Source organism: Misgurnus anguillicaudatus, chromosome 19 (genome assembly GCF_027580225.2).
Source record: "Misgurnus anguillicaudatus chromosome 19, ASM2758022v2, whole genome shotgun sequence".
NCBI classification, from domain to species: Eukaryota; Metazoa; Chordata; class Actinopteri; order Cypriniformes; family Cobitidae; genus Misgurnus; species Misgurnus anguillicaudatus.
The window spans coordinates 49224928-49245213 of NC_073355.2; the positions used below are offsets into that span (position 1 = coordinate 49224928).

General features: G+C 37.3%; 1 protein-coding gene across 1 annotated transcript; it reads left to right on the top strand.

Moving 5' to 3' along the window:
* Positions 1-7339: 7339 nt before the first annotated feature.
* Positions 7340-20286, top strand: LOC129423029 (uncharacterized). The gene is given in 4 exon segments (XM_073856723.1): positions 7340-8383; positions 13807-13909; positions 17124-17795; positions 17798-20286. Coding segments are annotated over 4 exon segments (2016 nt in total). The 3' UTR covers positions 17995-20286.

Here is a 20286-nt window from a genome sequence, read left to right on the forward strand (position 1 = left end):
ACACACACACACACACGCACACACACAGAGAGGTTGCGATAGACTTTTTCAATCTCCATCATTTTTTTGATAAACAGCGTTGTAAAAGAGTCCTTCACAGTCAGTTATTATCCGTCATTTCATGTTTTAATTATTTTCATTTTCGTTCACATGTCCATTTCTAATCATAAACTTACAAGACGAGCATACAAGTCAAATGTGTTTATTCATTTGTTTAGAGAACAGATAAACAAAGACCGTGCATCACTTTACCATCACATGAAGCAGATGAATGAATGTTTTTTCTCACAGTGACAGCGGAGTCAATAAAACACGGAGCTTTATGCTGAACAGGCAAATATGAACAAATCAAATAACAAAATACTACTGCGATTAAAATATCAATAAACATGTAAAAATCTGAATTGAACTAAACTCATCTGAAACCATCTTATGTAATAAACGCATGAAGGCAGATTAATGCAGACTCTTGTCATTAGATTTTGTATCTTTACCTTAGACAGGCGTCTTGTTGCAGCGCTCCTGTAGTGTTTAACATGCGCAGACCAATCAGTGTATGACATCAAAATATCGCGAGAATGTCTAGAAACCAGGGCCTCATTTGAGCAACACACTGCCACCAACTGGACATACATAGGAATTACATTCTCAAGTTGAGTTGTATGGGCAATCTGCCAAAATGGCGCTCATATTTTTCTTTATCCTGCTTAAATTTTCTCCGTCAAAGACTTTTCGTTTAACGCGACCGAACACTCAAAAAGAGACACTAAAGTTGCCTAATCACAGGCTCGTACGTTTCTTTTTGCTTTTATAACAATAGCACAAGCACATTTTCCCCTCACAACAGACTAAGTACATACGGTCCATCAGCTCAATATGCACGTTCGTGAAGTTTCCTTAAAAACAGTGGTTTTCTCGTGGGTGCTTTTTTAAACTCTACAACAACAAAACTAACAACAAAGTTGACCAAGCCACGTAATATACCGGATTATATGAGCTCTCGCTCTCATTATGTCCACGCAACAACGTGCCACAAAAGTTCATGTCGTGCATACTATCACGCATTCAGACTTTTAAACAGCAAACAGGGAAAAAATAAAACTCAAGAACACTTACTACATGATATCCAGCTAGCAAACTCCGTTTGCCATGAGAAGTGGTGGAGCACACAGACTGCCATCATTTGACTCCGTTGGTCGATCTGGTCCAAACTTCTTAATCCTTTATTTATTTATCAATTAAATTTTGTAAGGATAAAAGCATCTCAAGATATTTCACTTGCTTTCACTGATCTGTACTGTAGCTACCAGTTAACACAGCAATCTCCAACGCGGTTATGAGACTCTTCGAACGATCCAATCACAGGAGGTAAAAAACATTAAAAGCAATATTGATTCGCTTTCAACATAAGTGGGAGGGTTTGGGGCGCACAGTCCTGCGCCCCAGGGCTGATCCGAAACCAGCCACTTAGAGCTCAGCCTCAGGTCACATGTTTTTACCCTTTTTCCTGACCTACATAGACACTCATTAGGGGTGCGCCCAGACACACAAACATGACACACACACACAACGAACTCAGTTTTGATTTTTTATTGTTTTAAATAAATTATAACATGACAAACAGTGAAATAGTACAACTAAATGATTTTATTTTGTATTAATTTGCACTATACTGTATATTTAACTTTTTGATAACATGTTAAAGTAGCTTTCCTCTCTGGCCAGCTTTAAGGTGGCGGCGCCCCCTAGTGACCACCCGCCACTGGTTGTGTCCTTGATTATGTTTTTGGCCCTAGAGAGATAATGGTAATGGGCAATGCTTTCCAGGGAGGGTAGTGGACAGCTGATGATTTTTTGAGCTGTGTTGACTTGAATTTTTTGAAGTGCTCTCTTGCCTGATGCAGTGCAGCTGGAGTACCAGACTGAAATGCAGTACACTAACACACTCTCTATGGTAGAACGGTAAAATGACACTAGCAGCTTACTTTCAAGGTTGTTTTTCCTAAGCACTCTGAGGAAGTGCAGCCGTTGTTGTGCTTTTTTGATGGTTGCGGAGGTGTTAGTAGACAGTGTTGGGGGTAACGCATTACAAGTAACTTGAGTTACGTAATAATATTACTTTTCTGAAGTAACGAGTAAAGTAACGCATTACTTTTTAAATGTACACATTAATATTTGAGTTACTTTTTCAAAAAAGTAACTCCAGTTACTTTTTTGTTTAATTAAGTTGATTAAAAAATATGTACTGAATTAAACTAAACGTATGCACTCTCTGTGCCTGTGTGGAAACAGTCAGAAACTGAGATGGCAGGCCAGAGCTAAACATTTTTGTGATGAAATATGCAATTTCTGAATGCAGAACTTCATAAAAACACCTGCAAGGCCTGAAAGAGATCAAGCTTTAGCCAAGAAAAAGTAACGCAAAAGTAACTAAAAGTAACGTAAGCATTACTTTCCATGAAAAGTAACTAGGTAATGCAATTAGTTACTTTTTTGGGAGTAACTTAATACTGTAACGCATTACTTTTAAAAGTAACTTTCCCCAACACTGTTAGTAGACCAAGACAAGGTGTTGGATATGTGTACTCCCAAGAATTTGTAGGTGTTTATTAAAAGCGAAATCTAAAATGCCTTACTTTTAATGTGAAGGTGGCATCAACGTCGATGAAGCACCCAAAACCGCCATTTTAAGGACTAAATGAAAGAATCACAGGCTCACCTCTCGCTCATTGGTATCATCGTGCAAGGCAAAAAAGAGAGTGACATCTACTGAAGACGACTAGTAATTTGATTCATGTTAATCTTACGTTCAATGTTTGCAGAAAAAATATCTGCTCTTTGAGAATCGATTCTGAATCGACCAGGTTTTAAAAAACACTGAGCAGTTTCCAAAAGACAGAAAAAAGGGAAAAATCACCTGCAGGAAATAATTACTTATGCATTTACATTATTTTACATTTATTTATTTAGCAGACACTTTTATCCAAAGTGACTTATAAATTATGAGTTATTTTTAATGCAATTGAAGATGAAAAGTAAAGTCACTAATACAAGTCTTTCTTCCTTTTTGATTTGCTTTCTCCTGTTTACAGCAAGATGGTGTATGTGATTGTTTAATAAAGTACAGAATTGTTTATTAATGGTGTTTTGTCTATTCTTATTGAAGTTTTGCTTTGCTTTCAAAATATAAAAAAAAAAGGTTTTGTAATGTTAGGATGATATAATGTTAATAAGACCATTATAGGTTGATCTCAACCTATAATAAGACCATTATAGATTATGATCACATAATTTTTTACATAAGTTCAATAGTTCATAGTTCAATCTGTAATTGTATCCCTTCCATCAGTAATTTTCATTCGATTATTTACACCCATGCTCAAAAATACTGCAGACTACTGTGTAATTTGTTAGTCAGATAACACAATGAGTTTTTTGGCACATGCATTAAGCAGGGAACGCCAATATTTATTTAGATAACTTTAAATAAAACAAGACCGTAATAATGCATCCTATTGTTTTCAATGGCATTTGGATAAGGGTGTTATACGATCTTCCAAACAGCAGGGGGCGCTGTCTCGAGAAACGAGTGGTCCGAGAATGCGGGTCTCTGGGTGGAGTTTGTAGCTGCACAGGGTCCGAGTCTTCCTGCGTTTGAATGCGTTCTCAGAAGGCGGCAATTTAGACTTCGATTATTTTATTGGTTTGTCAACAGAAGACAGGATTTCTTAATACGCTAACCGTTAGCAGTGAGAAGAAGTTGAAAATCTGACCCGGACTCACTGTTGTCTCTGGAGCAGGGATCCATTGTCCGGACAGCGTCGTAAACATCTCCTGACTCATACAGTTGTGTACTTTGAGGTAATGTCCAGCACGTTTAATACCAATATTATTCAGTGTTTTTACACATGTATTATGAACCAGTGTACTGTGGAGATCGATTACTTAAAACGGAAATTGTGCGCTATTTAGACAACTTTACCTGAGAACTGCATCTGTATTTATCACTTCTTATTTACCTTTTATATGTAGTAACGTTAGGGGAGATCGGGGTACAAAGCTTTTGGCTCTATCATTAAAAAATATTTGAGTTAGTTTAATCTTTTTTTATTCACACGACACACAACCAACCAACCAACACACACATCTCTGCTACAAATGAACACTTAGGGGCGGTTCCCCAGACAGGGATTAAGTGTGGTCCCAGACTAAAATGCATATTTGAGTTGTCTCAACTGAAAACAGCTTGCACTGACATAAGTTTACTTTAAATACATCATTGCCATTGTTTTGTATCAAGAAGCACATGAGTTGTTGTTGTTGTAAGTTATGCTTTTGTAACTTAAATGGCCTAAAATAACTAGTCCTGCTGGATTAATCTAAATCCTGTCCTGTAAACTCATCATTTGGGGTGGGGTTGGTTCCCCTCCATTTTCCAGGCCTTGACTACCACAGACAGAAGCCACACTTGCATTTGACCCCAAGGACAACATCAAGTCATGTAAGTTTTGATGATAAACTTTGATAAATATATTTGATCTATGGTATTATAGTTTAACTAGCAAATACCAAAATGTGTGTACAGTAGCTAGCCAGTTAATCAGTTACCTAAATGTAAGCGAGCACTATTATAATAACGCTTATTATGCTTATGTGTTTTTTTATGAAAGCATTAAAGTTCTACTTACAATTCAATCAGTCAACGCGTCATTTTAGCACTTGCATGCATGTCTGCTTATGACCAAACAATATGTTTATTTATGTTTGTATGTGATTTTGTTTATATACCTGTTCCCAAATTTAAAAAATTCCCAGAAATTCCTGTTAAGTTTCTAATTTAGAATATTAAATAAATCCCAGATTAATTTACCGTTTGACTTTTATTCGTTGAGTTCTTGATATCAACAATTCAATTTTCACTAGTTAAAATTTAAATTCTTGATATCAGAAATTACATTTCCACTAGTAACAATGTTAATTCTTGATATCAACAGTTAAATTATTGATATCAACATCAAATTCAATTGTTACTAGTTGAAAGGTTAATTCTTTATATCAATAATTAATTTCTGTTATCTGAAATTGTATTTCTGATATCAATATAATCTCAGATATCTAAAATGACGTTCTTACTAGTAACAATCCCATTCATGATAAGATAAATTACCATTGTCACTAGGGACAATCGAATGATTGATATCAAGAATTACAGTTTTTACTAGTGAAAATCTATTTTCTGATATCAAGAATACACATTTTTACTAGTGAAAATTTAATTCTTGATATCAACAATTGCCATTTGTTGCTAGTAGAAATGTTATTTCCACAGATTAAAAAAAAATAATATACATGTGTTTTTGTAATCTGGGTGGGTCCTAAATCATTTTCAATGCAGGAAAACCCTGCTGCAATAATCAGATGATGCCATAAATAAACTAAACAAGTACTACATTAAAAAGTCTGAAACAGATGGTGAATTTTTATCTCCAGACACACCCATAGAGTGAAGGTGTCAGTGAAGCCCCTCCTACAACAATCCACCAATAAATGCTGGAGTCAAACACACAGAGAAATCACTCCATGTGTGACAACTGAAATCTTCATGACATAATGTTGATGCTGGTGAAAGAGGAGCTTGAGAAGATGACAGATCCACAACCATGCAGAATAAAGGAAGAAGATACTGAGGAACAAATAGGTTGGTGTCTATTTTCAATCTTCATCTTTGAGAGTTGAGTAATGATTATAAAAACATTGGCATTGATATGGACATAGCAATTACATTGGACAAACCAGATGCTTTGTTTGAGTGTGTGTGAGTTTGAAAAATTCAAGGGCCTGGAAAGTTTTTGAAGATATACATACATAGATACAGGTCATTGAAAGTGCTTGAATCTATTTTATGCAAGATGTTTTCTGAAAAAAAATCCATATTATTCCCTGTGTAGTGTAGGATAATATCATAAAAATTCTAGACTTTTTAAGCACTCGTGCTAAACTGTTTGCTTTAAATGCTTATATCTTCTGTATGTTGATTCATACCAAAATGCTTTTTTGCATAGTTGTGTTTGACAAATGAAAACGTCTCGGGTTACGTATGTAACTGTTGTCCCCTGAGAAGGGAACGAGATGCTGCGTCTCCCTTGCCATACATCCTGCATCCCTGTAACGCTGTCTTAAATTTTTTAGATAGCGATTTTCTTCCTGCCCCCTGTCTTTGTCGTTAAGCCTCAACATTGGTTGAATTTGATATACACATTCAGACGCACTTACCCCTGGAGGCGTCCCCAAAGTGTCGCCGCAGTGACGCAGCTTAAGTTCCCTCGAAAGGGAACTGTAACAATGTATCTTTAAAGGTAGCACAATGTAACATTGATCTCACTTGAAATGTGTGACCACATTCAGTCCTTGAATTTGAGGGGAGTGGACCTGGAAAGTCCTTGAAAGGTCCTTGAATTTGAAGTTAGCTAAGGTGTGGGAACTCTTGAGAAAGAAGTCTTGCATCTTGGGACCAGACAATCACCACAAGTAGCGGCTTGTGTGATTGCTCTGTGAGAGCTCTGACGCCTGATAGCCACTTCAGAGAACAATCCTGACACATTATTGTTTAGACATTTATAAAAGAATCCTAGAATACTGAAATTTATATTTTCAAAAGTGAAAAGGTTGTGTTTCGTTAAAATACGGCAATTATGCCGTTAATGGTTTCTGGTCTATGATTTTATAGTGATGATGTATAGTTTTGCAGCTTGATATGACTGGTTCCTTCGAATAAATCGAAAACGGCTTAAATTTGGTTTGACCTTAATACAAATGTACTTAACTTGACTATCACTTCACTTACTACTTCAGTGATTTTGTCCTTAATCCTGACCTCAAATACTTCATGATCAGGCCTGTTACGCATGGAGCATATATACACAGTTTTTTTACATTTAAAAGTTAGATGGGATAGCTCAAGCCATTCCGAGATGCATAATAAAACCTGGGTCAGGTGCTCGCCTGGCAGGCTGGGTGTTTTAGTGGACATATATGGCACTTTTCCATTGCATAGTACCCCACGGTTTGGTTTAGTTTGGGTCGGGTTTAGTTTTGGGAGCTTTTCCATTGGGTGCAGTACGTAGTACCCGATACTTTTTTTCGTACCACCTCGGTTGGTAACCAGAAGTGTTATAGGGTTTTGAACACAGCACAAGAGTTAAACTACAAGAGCAGAAATTGACAATAGAAATGACATAATGTACTTCACAGTAAAAATAACATGAATACATGACAATCTCAAATGTGTTTTGTCACTCTGGTTTATCAATATGAACTATTTACTGTCTTCATTTTAGATATGATGGAAGTGAAAGAGGAGAGTCAAGCTGAAGTGGATGAGAAACATCAGATTGTAAAAATAAACCATAATGTTTCACAGAAAGAAACTCTGAAGACAGAAGACATAAAGTGTGAAAATAGTTTCAGTGAAGATGAACGCCCTGCAGATCACAAGAGGACCCTTTCACAGGAGAAACCTTTCACGTGTCAACAGTGTGGAAAAAGTTTCGGAAGAAAAGCTCACCTTAAAGAACACATGAGGATTCACAGTGAGAAGAAACCTTTCACATGTCAACAGTGTGGAAAGAGTTTCACCTCTCAATCGAACCTTAACTGGCACATGAAAACTCACAGGGGGGAAAAGCCACATGTCTGCCAGCATTGTGAAAAGAGTTTCAGAGATAAAACGAGACTTGAGACTCACATGAGAAGTCACACTGGAGAGAAACCTTACATATGCTCTCAGTGTGGAAAGAGTTTTTCAAGCAAAGCCACTCTTAAGAAACACATGACAGTTCACACTGAAGGAAAACCGTTCACTTGTCATCACTGTGGAAAGAGTTTCAGAAGAAAAGATCACCTTACCTTACATCTGAGGATTCACACTGGAGAGAAACCATACGTGTGTCAACAGTGTGGAAAGAGTTTCACATTTCAAACAAGCTTTTACCATCACATGAAAACTCACAGGGGAGAAAAACCACATGCGTGCCATCATTGTGACAAAAGTTTCCCATATGAAAGTCAACTTAAGAGACACATGAGGTCTCACACTGGAGAGAAACCACATGTGTGCCATCAGTGTGGAAAGAGTTTTACAACTGCAACTGTCCTTAAAACACATTTGAGAATTCACACTGGAGAGAAACCTTACACGTGTCAGCAGTGTGGAAAGAGTTTCCCAAATACAAGTGAACTTAGGATACACATGAGGTCTCACACTGGAGAGAAACCACATGTGTGCCATCAGTGTGCCAAGAGTTTTACAACTTCAAGTATTCTTAACAGACATTTGAGGATTCATACCGGAGAGAAACCATTCAAGTTTCATAAGAAATCATTACCTTAATGAACACCTAAGAATTCACAATGTCTGTACTTGTGTTCTTGTGAAACATAGCAGTCACAGTCCAAGTACTGTTCCAATCCCAGGTTCACATCAAGTAAAGTTCACATAACATCTGCGGACTTATGACAGCCAAGTTTCCCAGAATACATTTTGCATCAGCGGCAATGAAGCTTAAAACCCGCACAATATTTGAAATATTACTCTTTCTGTGTCATAAAATGTAGCGGTTTAGTCGAGAATATAGCTGAATAAACTTCAAATCTGTGGTCAGTTAGTAAAGGTCAAACCTAATAATATTTATTTCTCTTTATTATCCTTATGAAGTCTGTTATTTGTTATTATCATTTTAACTGATGTTACAGTTACACTGATGTTAAAGGGACACCAGGCAAGTCTGAGTGTTATTTCTCTACGAGCTCCCCCTAGTGTCTGTGAGTAAATGCTTAAAACACACTGTCGTAAAAACGACGGTTGCACCTCCCCCCTCGCAACCCAGCTTAACAGCTGTCAACCCATCTGAGCAGAGGAACCGGCTTTTCCAATCCAGTTATGTCTATCGAGGCAAGTAATATTTTCTTTTCCAACTGATTTTTTATTTTTATTGTGTTGTCATGCATAATAGTATTTTTACCGTGAACGACCGATATGAACGAGGCAAACTACTGCTTTTGTGTGTTCATATATATTTATAGACGGTTTCAGCAGCAACAACATAAACAAGCGGCTGTTGCGATCCGCACGTAACTTCCGGTAAACTCCGCTAAGAATAAATAACAACTAAGTTCTTTAAACTTCTTTTTATATAACAAGCACAAAAAACAACACATAGATTACCTAGGAAACCAAAACATTTGTTATTTTCGACGAGGCATTTGTTCAAGAGATCAGTTTAGCAACTAGTCAAACCATTAAAAAAAATGAAACCGGAAGTAAGGTTCGGATCCAGACGTGTATCACGTGCGTCCGATGAAACCATATATATATAAATATATAGACGGCTTCATCAGACTTCATCTAAGTCACAACAATAGAGAAACACAGTCTGCTTAAACTGATACAACACAAACATTATATGTTTTCATGTTTTTATTGAACACAACATGTAAACATTCATAGTGCATGGTGGAAAAGTATGTGAAACCCTAGGCTAATGACTTCTCCAAGAGCTAATTGGAGCCAGGAGTCAGCCAACCTGGAGTCCAATCAATGCGATGAGATTGGATGTGTTGATAAAAGCTGCCATGTCCAATAAAAAAACACAGACCAGTTTTGAGTTTGCTGTTCTGAAGAAGCATTGTCTGATGTGAACCATGCCTTGCACAAAAGAACTCTCAGAAGACCTACAATCAAGAATTGTTGACTTACATAAAGCTGACAAGGGCTACAAAAGTATATCTAAAAGCCATGTGTCCACAGTAAGACAGATTGTCTACAAATGGAGAAAGTTCAGTACTGTTGCTACACTCCCTAGGCGTGGTCGTCCTGTAAAGATGACTGCAAGAGCACAGCGCAGAATGCTCAATGAGGTGAAGAAGAATCCTAGAGTGTCAGCTAAAGACTTACAGAAATCTCTGGCACATGCTAACATTTTTTGTTGACAAATCTACAATAAGGAAAACATTAAACAAGAATGGACTTCATGGCAGGACACCACGGAGGAAGCCACTGCTGTCCAAAAAAAAACATTGCAGCACGTTTGAAGTTTGCAAAAGAGCACCTGGATGTTCCACAGCACTACTGGCAAAACATTCTGTGGACAGATGAAACCAAAATTGAGTTGTTTGGAAGGAACACACAACGCTATATGTGGAGAACAAAAGGCACAGCACACCAACATCAAAACCTCATCCCAACTGTGAAATATGGTGGAGGGGGCATCATGGTTTGGGGCTGCTTTGCTTCCTCAGGCCCTGGACGGATTACTGTCATTGATGGAAAAATGAATTCCAAAGTTTATCAAGACATTTTGCAGGAAAACTTAAGACCATCTGTCCGCCAACTGAAGCTTAACAGAGGATGGACGATGCAACAGGACAACGACCCAAGCATAGAAGTAAATCAACAACAGAATGGCTTCAACAGAAGAAAATACGCCATCTGGAGTGGCCCAGTCAGAGTGACCTCAACCCGATTGAGATGCTGGGGCATGACCTTAAGAGAGCGATTCACACCAGACATCCCAAGAATATTGCTGAACTGAAACACTTTTGTAAAGAGGAATGGTCTAAAATTTCTCCTGACCGTTGTGCAGGTCTGATCTGCAACTATAGGAAACGTTTGGTAGAAGGTTATTGCTGCCAAAGGAGGGTCAACCAGTTATTAAACCCAAAGGTTCACATACTTTTTCCACTCTGCACTATGAATGTTTGTGCGGTATTAGTTTAAGCAGACTGTGTTTCTCTGTTGTTGTGACTTAGATGAAGATCAGAACACATTTTATGACCAATTTATGAAGAAATCCAAGTAGGTTCACATACTTTTTCTTTCAACTGTATGTGTGATAGATGGATAGATGGATAGATAGATGGATAGATAGATAGATAGATAGATAGATAGATAGATAGATAGATAGATAGATAGATAGATAGATAGACAAGCAAAAGGAAAATGTCATTCGCCAGATGAACTTATAGACCTTACTAATATAACTTTAGACAAATATCCTTCTACATCTATCTATCTAATATATATATTTTTTAACATGGGTCTGCCATTTGCAACAATCGCTATCCGTGTTTCGTTCGCCTGCTCTCTGTTGTTTGCCGTGAAGTGATCCTGCTTCTCGCGATATCTGAGACTTTGCGAGACTGAAGGACGGTGGGTGGGATACAGCGAACTTGCAAGTGGGTTATTATTCCGTCAGGCGGGCGAGAGAGTCTTCATTCGTTCTATAATGAGTCATTTAAAGGCGGAGTCCACGATGTTTGAAAAACGCTTTGGAAAAGGAGATGGGCCGACTACCAAAACACACTAAGCAGTAAGGAGCGTGTCTACTACTAACCGACATCCTTGCCGGTTTGCGTATGTGTGGGGCGGGTGTATCAAAAGAAGGTCCAGATTCTATTGGGGTAGGGGCGTGTTTGTTTAGGTGATTTCAAATATCAACATTGGCTTTCAAACATCGTGGACTCCGCCTTTAACCATTTGCAGACTTACGAAGATTATTTATTAACATAAAAATGCTGCCTTGTGTCCCTTTAAAGCTATAGAATCTTAACACTGAATCACTGCCATTGTACTTTAACTAGATTTTTTTTTCTTCTGTTTACTTCATGTTGTACAAAACTGTTGTACTTTTTTAAAGGAACAGTATGTAGGATTGTGGCTAAAACTGGTACTGCAATCACCCAACTGGTGGCCAATACACAAAATGACAACATAAACATCAGTTGAGTGCTGCAACTCCACTTTTTAAATGACAATATTCTGGCCATAACACTGTTGTCAGTGAAATAAGTATTTGAAATGAAAATGTTTTCTAAATGTCTAGTGACATATCAGGGCCATTTTATGATTAATTGATATAAATTACTAGCCTGACGTTGTCATACTCAATTCTAGTCAGAATTTGAGTCTGATACCGCTCCATTGAGCTAAAATTATGAGGCGTGTCTCAACCGAAAAATGCCTCTGCACTCAATTGGATAGACAATACGACCAATCAGAGCAACGGAGTGTGTGATGTTGAAATGGCGTCTTTAGCAGCCTGACCGAACTGCTAGTAATTTCGCTTCAATGATACTAACATCATTGTAATTATACTAAGTCTGGGTTAGCAAAGGTACATCAACACCTACTATGTTTACAACATTTCATTTATATCACAACCTTAAGTATTTACTAAGTCATACAGTAAGACTAACGTTATCTCTTACCATTTGTACGTTAGGTGAACTTCATCCACGGCGATAGATACCCATTACGTTGGCTTGAAAAATATCGGAGCCTAGCATGTCCCTCCACTTTTTCAGCAGTCACGATTCCAGGCTTCCGAAAAGAAGCTGGCAACGACCGCTAATTATATCCATCTCGTCGTGCACGCCGAGTTGCATCGCCATGATACCCATTTCAGTTGCTTCTTTAACTTTGTCCTCCATAGAAAGAGCGGCGAAAACATAAACAAATGCCTTGATTGCGTTTCTCTGTTCCTCTTTTTAAATCAATGCTCTGTCGATATCTTTTAGAACAGACTCAATGTCAGAATCCACACATCTGAATTCACCAGCGGCAGCCATTTCATTGTAAACAGATTGAACACACGCGCTCTTTGGTGACGTGGTTGATACGGTACTGTTGATCATCTGTCCATCATCGTATAAAGCCCGCCCTCACAATTTGATTCGTCGGCCGGTTTTGGTATTCGCATAGTAGCTCCTCAACGGTGAATCCCCAGACCGATCTTCCCCGTATTTCAAATGTGGTGGGCGGGGCTAAGATCGGCTGGCACCCAGGCTAATAAATTGCATACTGTTCCTTTAATTTTACATCATATATTTCATTTTGTAATAAATGCATTAATCAGCGTGCGTGTTGCATGAACCACATATTTGTATTTAAATATTGATTTAAGATTGGATTTTACAAGATGTATATGAAATAAATTTATCTCAGTACAAGCACAAATAACAATGCTAAATTTAATCTTCATGGTAATCTGGATCTACCGTGTGAAATTGAGTATTAGCATTACTTTTTGTATAGATAACATTGAATTTTCAGTAATGAATAATTGACTACAGGCTGTTAAATTTGTCAAAAATAATGCACACACAAGGTGTTAATGCGGACTACCAACATTACGCTAACGTTCCCTTAACATTCTCATAACATTTTGATATTGCTCCCCTAACCTTTTTTTTGTGATATTTATTTAAATCGTTTGCATTTAGGCATATCATGTGTTAAAAAGTGTTTATTATTCAGAGAACATGAACTGGAGGTTGTTTTTATAAAAAAAAAAACATCAGCATTACCTTTGTATAGATAGCATTGCCAATTGAATAAGAACATTTTTCTTGAATTAAGTGTTTATGAAAAAAGTAAACTTATTTCAAGAATTTTTGTCTTATTCCACAGGCAGATTTTTTTTAGCTTAATTGTTTTAAGCACAAATTAACTTCAAGTTTAAATTTGTCTAAAAACTAGACTTATTTTCTTAGGTAATTTTGCTCATCAAGAAACAAACATCTTAATTTAAGAATTTTTAGATATTTTTAAGTAAAACATTAAAACGACTGAAACAGATGGTGAATGTTTTACTGATATTAAATGTTTTAATGCCTTACATTCTTTCATTTCTAGTTCACACCCATAGAGTGAAAGTGATTGAGATCTTCAGTGAAGCTCCTCCTACAACAATCCACCAATAAATGCTGGAGTCAAACACACAGAGAAATCACTCCATGTGTGACAACTGAAATCTTCATGACATAATGTTGATGCTGGTGAAAGAGGAGCTTGAGAAGATGACAGATCCACAACCATGCAGAATAAAGGAAGAAGATACTGAGGAACAAATAGGTTGGTGTCTGTTTTTAAATCCTTATTATTGATGGTTGAGGAATAATCATAAAAACATTGACATTGAGAAACATGAGGGGAAAATAAACTAAAATCCATGAGATGATAACTTTCTTCATCTATAATAGATTCAGTAGAATAAGATTGAAACATCAGGTAAAGAGTTTTATCCAAAGCAACCTTCAGTGAATTGAATGACTGTGATCTCTGGGAATTCATCCATGTTATGCTCTACTACAGTTAAACCTCATGTTGTGTTCCAGTCGTTGGAGAGAATTTTCTTTTTCCTAATATATTAGTTAATGTTATTGCATCGGGCTGAAATATTATTGACTTGGTAAATAAAAACTTTGTAAACCAAGTCATTTATTTATAAAGACTATAACAATCTTTCTCTCGCTCTCTCTCTCTCAAAAAGAGGGGTATTTTTATCTTGTCATAAATGACCGGCCTACACAAAATAGCTTATTATAACCAGGGCCTTCAAATGTCTCAGACAGAAGAGAGAAAATGAAGAGATACACATTGTGTGCCCCAAAAGATGTCCAAACAAGTCTGTTTTAAATGCAAAGCACCCATTAACAAGGCACATGAAATAGGCTATTGTTATTCATGTGCATACATTCAGTAAATGCATTAGATGCATGCTTCATTTACATGAGTTCACACAAAGTTTTTTATTTTGGTTTGTTCTTAAATGGGTAAATTGAATGACTTATATTTGACCGGGAACGGCACGAGTCTTAGTTTGCTCTCTGTTTTAGAAAAAAAATCATTTCAAAATAATTTTCTGTGTTTTGTGATCTTCCACCTTTACTTTCAACGACCAGTTATTTTTGACCAGGAACACCACAATTGTGACTCTGTGCCATATTGTTCAGAATAAAAGCAATTTAAAAGAAACTTCTCAATTCAACATTAAAGTAGACTAGTTTTGTCAGATTTTAATATTGCCAAAATTATTCCCAGATAGGGTTGCAAAGGGGTGGATAGGTTCCAAAAATTTTCAGAAACTTTTTATTGGAATCTAATCTTAGGAACTTTGGAAATATATCAAACTGGAAACTTAAAGGAATAGTCTACCCTTTTGCCATATTAAACTATGTTATTACCTCAACCTAGACGAATTAATACATACCTATCTTTTTTCAATGCGTGCACTGTACAGCGCGTTATGAATGTGTTAGCATTTAGCCTAGCCCCATTCATTCCTATGGTACCAAAAAAAAGTTTTCTTTTGTGGCACCATACTTACTGGTATAACTCCTCATGTAACAGTCTTTAAATAGGGAAAACACAGAAGTGTTTGGTGGCTTCCCTGTTTGGTACCATAGGAATGAATGGGTCTAGGCTAAATGCTAACACATTCACGACACGCTGTACAGTGCATGCATTGAAAAAAGATAGATATGTATTAATTTGTCTAAGTTGAGGTAATAACATAGTTTAATATGGCAAAAGGGTAGACTATTCCTTTAATGGGAATTTTTTGGACATTTAGGGATATTTATATAAACTACATCATATACAAACACGTATATAGGTGGTTTCCCGGAGAGGGAGATAAGACTAGTCCTAGACTAAAAAAAATGTAAAAGCTGTCCAAACTAAAAACAACTTGCAAAGACATATCTTAAAATACATCAGTACGCTTTGTTTTCCTCAAATTGCACATAAGTAATGTTTTTAGTGAGGCATGTTTGTTAAAACTAGTAATATAAACTAAGCCCTAGTCCTGGTTTAAGCTAATCCCTGTCCCGGAAACCAGCCCATAAACATAATAAACATTATTATAGTTATTATACTAGTGCTAGTTTACACTTAGATATCTGATGTTCTGGCTAGCTAGCTACTGTATAAACACATTTTGGGTGCTTAAAATATGTTTAAAATATGAAAAATTAAAAGGATTAAAATGTTTAAAAAGATTATTATTGAGTTACTTGGACTGGACATAAATGAGGACGGATTATGAGACATTAGAAGGCGTAAAAAGCTGCTGCACCTGTAGCCTGGTAAGTAATTAAATGTTTTGCTTTAAACAATGTGTGCCTGAACACACCTCGTTTTCAGACCAGAAGGCTCATGGGCGCAAAAGTGGGCGCAAATGTTATCTGCAAAGACTTTTCTTTTTTAGTTGCAACACCCGTTCAGAATCCTTAACGGTGATGTTAAAGGGTGCACCATCAAGCTGTAAAGTCTTCTCACCGAAGGTCTTCGTGACCTTCATTCTAAGACAATGAAGCAGCGCAGCTCTCATTATTCCTTACGTGTCAGCCTTAAACCGGGTGTTCATTTCTATGATGTGGGGTGTAGGAGGGGCGAGGAGGATGTTCGAAATAAGCTATTTATTGCACTACTATTTACAAAATTAACTTATTCCTTATTATAATAGCAAACAAGAGTTAAAAAAATATATTTATTTTATAGGTCAAGTATAGTGATAATTGCAACATAATTTACTCATTAGGATAACTAATAGGCTTTACTGGATAGGCAGGTGGGTGGGCCTAGCTACACGACTGCATTGCCCTCTTCAATAATTTTGTAAAAATAATTTTTCCTTGGCTTTCCGTAGCTCAGAAATGGCTTTATTCCTTAGGCTAGTGTAAATAAGATAGTCAGTGTTGGCTTTAGTCATTAAAGACCTTTTAAGAGTAAGATCTCGCTCCTTGAAAAGTCATAGAAGAGACTTTTTCCTAGGTTTACTTTATAAATCAGTCAATCTCTATTATGCACCTTGTTCCAGCAAACGATGTAATCATTATGTAAAATTTGCAACATTTTAATATTTTCTTTTTTGTTTAAGAAGTGTTGCTAAAGCCCCCTAAAAATGGCCAAACAATGCCCATAGTGATCAACATTGCAAATGTTTGTCATATTTTATACAGTATTGCCAAAATTATTCATAGCTTTTTTACTCAAATATTGAGGTGCTTAAGCTCAGATTAATTAGTCCTATGATTAATTAATTAAAAGAAAAACAAAACAAAACCAGACCTAACTGAAAGAAAACAAGTTGACAAAAAGATAGAATCCAATGTTTGGTGATATTGGAAATACCAGAAGTGTTATAGGGATTTACAAGAACAGAAATTGACAATAGAAATGACATAATGTACTTCACATTAAAAATAACATGGATACATGACATCTCAAATGTGTTTTGTCATTCCGGTTTATCAATTTAAACGTTTTACTGTCTTCATTTTAGATATGATGGAAGTGAAAGAGGAGAGTCAAGCTGAAGTAGATGAGAAACATCAGATTGTAAAAATAAACCATAATGTTTCACAAAAAGAAACTCTGAAGACAGAAGACATAAAGTGTGAAAATAGTTTCAGTGAAGATGAACGCCCTGAAGATCACAAGAGGACTCACAGTGAGGAGAAACCTTTCACATGTCACCTGTGTGGAATGAGTTTCACACTTAAATCGAGCCTTAGCCGGCACATGAAAGCTCACAGGGGGGAAAAGCCACACGCCTGCCAGCATTGTGACAAGAGTTTCCCAGATAGAAGTCAACTTAACAGACATTTGAGAAGTCACACTGGAGAGAAACCTCATGCATGTCTTCAGTGTGAAAAGAGTTTTAGAGATAAACGTAGACTTGAGACTCACATGAGAACTCACACTGGAGAGAAACCTTACATATGCTCTCAGTGTGAAAAGAGTTTCATAGAAAAACGTGGACTTGAGGCTCACATGAGAACTCACACTGGAGAGAAACCTTACATATGCTATCAGTGTGGAAAGAGTTTTAGAAGAAAAGCTCACCTTGAAGAACACATGAGGATTCACAGTGAGAAGAAACCTTTCACATGTCATCAGTGTGGAAAGAGTTTTAACCGTAAATCGAGCCTTAGCCGGCACATGACAGCTCACAGGGGGGAAAGCCACACGCCTGCCAGCATTGTGAAAAGAGTTTCCGAGATAGAAGTCAACTTAACAGACATTTGAGAATTCACACTGGAGAGAAACCATTCACTTGTCATCACTGTGGAAAGAGTTTCATAAGAAATCATTACCTTAATGAACATCTAAGAATTCACAATGTCTGTATTTGTGGTCTGGTGGACTCGTGAAACGTCATCAGTCGCGGCCCAAGTACTGTTCCAATTCTAAGTTCACATCAATTCAAGTTCACTTAACATCTCAGGATGTGTTCTTGATCTGCTCATTTAATTGAGGATACATCAGGAGGTGACTTGTGTGGACTTACGACAGACAAGTTTCCCAGAATGCATTTTGTGTCAACGGTACCCAGGTATAAAAGTAGTACACTTCCATGGTGTACTTAAAGTGCTTTATTTTCGCACACCAATTTTGTACTTAATATACTAAAAATTAATCTTTAGTACGTCTTAAGATGTTCTTAAGGTCATCTAAGTGTACTTCACTGTGCTATTTTGAGACACCAAAAATATGTACTAAAATGCACTTTTAACATACTGGGCCCATTTTAACGATCTGAAACGCACGTGTGAAGCGCAAAACGCAAGTGACTTTGTGGGCGGATCTTGGGCGCCGTTGCTATTTTCCCGGCGGGAGAAATAAGTCTTGCGCCAGGCGCAAATCAATAAGGGGTTGATCTGAAGTAGGTTCATTATTCATAGGTGTGGTGTGGGCGTAACCTCAAATAAACCAATCAGAACGCTATCCAACATTCCCTTTAAATGCAAGGCCGCAAGTTCCATGGCGGGTTACTATTATTATGACAGATTTACCAGGCGCACACCTGGAGCGGTTCACAGCCGAGGAAACCGACGTTCTTGTAAGAGCAGTCAAAGACAGAGAAGTTGTTTTGTATGGGGATGGGAGAAACCCGCCCAAATCAGAGTCGATCAAACAGGCATGAGAGGAAATAGCCACAATTGTCTCATCAGCTGGCATCCCCAGGACGTTGCGCCAAGCGCTACAATGATGTCAGGAGACGGGGGAATCCCAAGCTTGCCAGCATAAATCGGGCCCGTCGTGTAACGGGAGGTGGATCCCTCCACACAGAACCTGACGCCAGCAGAGGACATCGCTGCGTCCACCCTCGCCGCTGAAAGTGTTGAAGGCGGTTTGGGGGCTTTGAGATCGGACCCAAGAAACGCAAGCAGTCCAACCCCAAAGTACACTTACAAATCCAGTTCACATACATTAAGGGTTTCTTATGAAAACATTTAAATTATTATTTACATAAAATAAACGTAAAACAGCCACACAACAAACTTATGAAAATATTTTAATCGTTATTTGCATGAGCATTTTTTTAACGCTGCCACACAATAAATAAAAACTATCACCACAATGCTCACCACAATGATTTCCCTTATCGCATGTGTTAATATTTTTTATTGTAACAATTTATGATTTGCAAAAATAACTGTTGCATCTGTGTAGATTAGATAAGCAATGCGCGTTGTGCACGCTATACATTATGGTCAAGCATGCGCCCTTAAAATAGCATAATGAACAACGCGCAATGTGCCACTGACTTTAGACTATTTTTTTTTTGGTCAGTGGCGCAATTGTTTTTTGAAACTGGAAAATAGCATCAGGGATGGTTTGCACCTGAACACGCCTCCTTTTTTGCGCTGAACCACTCAGGGAGCACAAGTTCATTCCCTAGTTTGCCGACGTGCGTTTGTGGAGGGAAAAACCCGCTGTGCGCCGGTGCAAAATACGAATGATACATGCGTCACTGACAAAGTCAATTGCGCTGGGTGCAAGATAGGGCCCACTATCTCTGTATTGAAAAGTGTATTTGGTTAACACTTGAATTACACTTGAACTCAACTTTCATTTAAAGATGGGTTCGGGTTTACTAAAAGTGGTACCTAAATACATTTTTTAAATACATTTTTGGCACATTTTGGTTCATATTTGTGGTGTCTCAGGGTGGCACAGTGGAGTGCACTTAAGGATGATCTTGAGAGCATCTTGGGACGTACTAGGGATTGATTTTTAGTATATTAAGTACAAAAATAATTTGCGGAAGTGGAGCACTTTGGGTACACTATGGAAGTGTACTACTTTTTCACCTGGGTAATGAAGCTTAAAACCAGCACAATATTTGAAATATTACTCTTTCTGTGTCATAGAATGTAGCCGTTTAGTCAAGAATATAGATAAATACATTTAAATCTCTAGTTAGTTTCATCTGACAATTTTTCATATGTGAGTTCAAGTTGATCAGCGAGCAGTCAGTGTCGTGTACACCGCCGAGAGCAGCCTTATTTTAACAAGTCCTTCTGAAATGTGCCGCTGTCTTCAGTGTCTGATGATCAAACATGAAATATTCTCTTTGGATATATCTGACTGCCATTTTTTTGTCTCATCAATTTATTTCTCTTTATTATTCATATGAAGTCTGTTATTTGTTATTATAG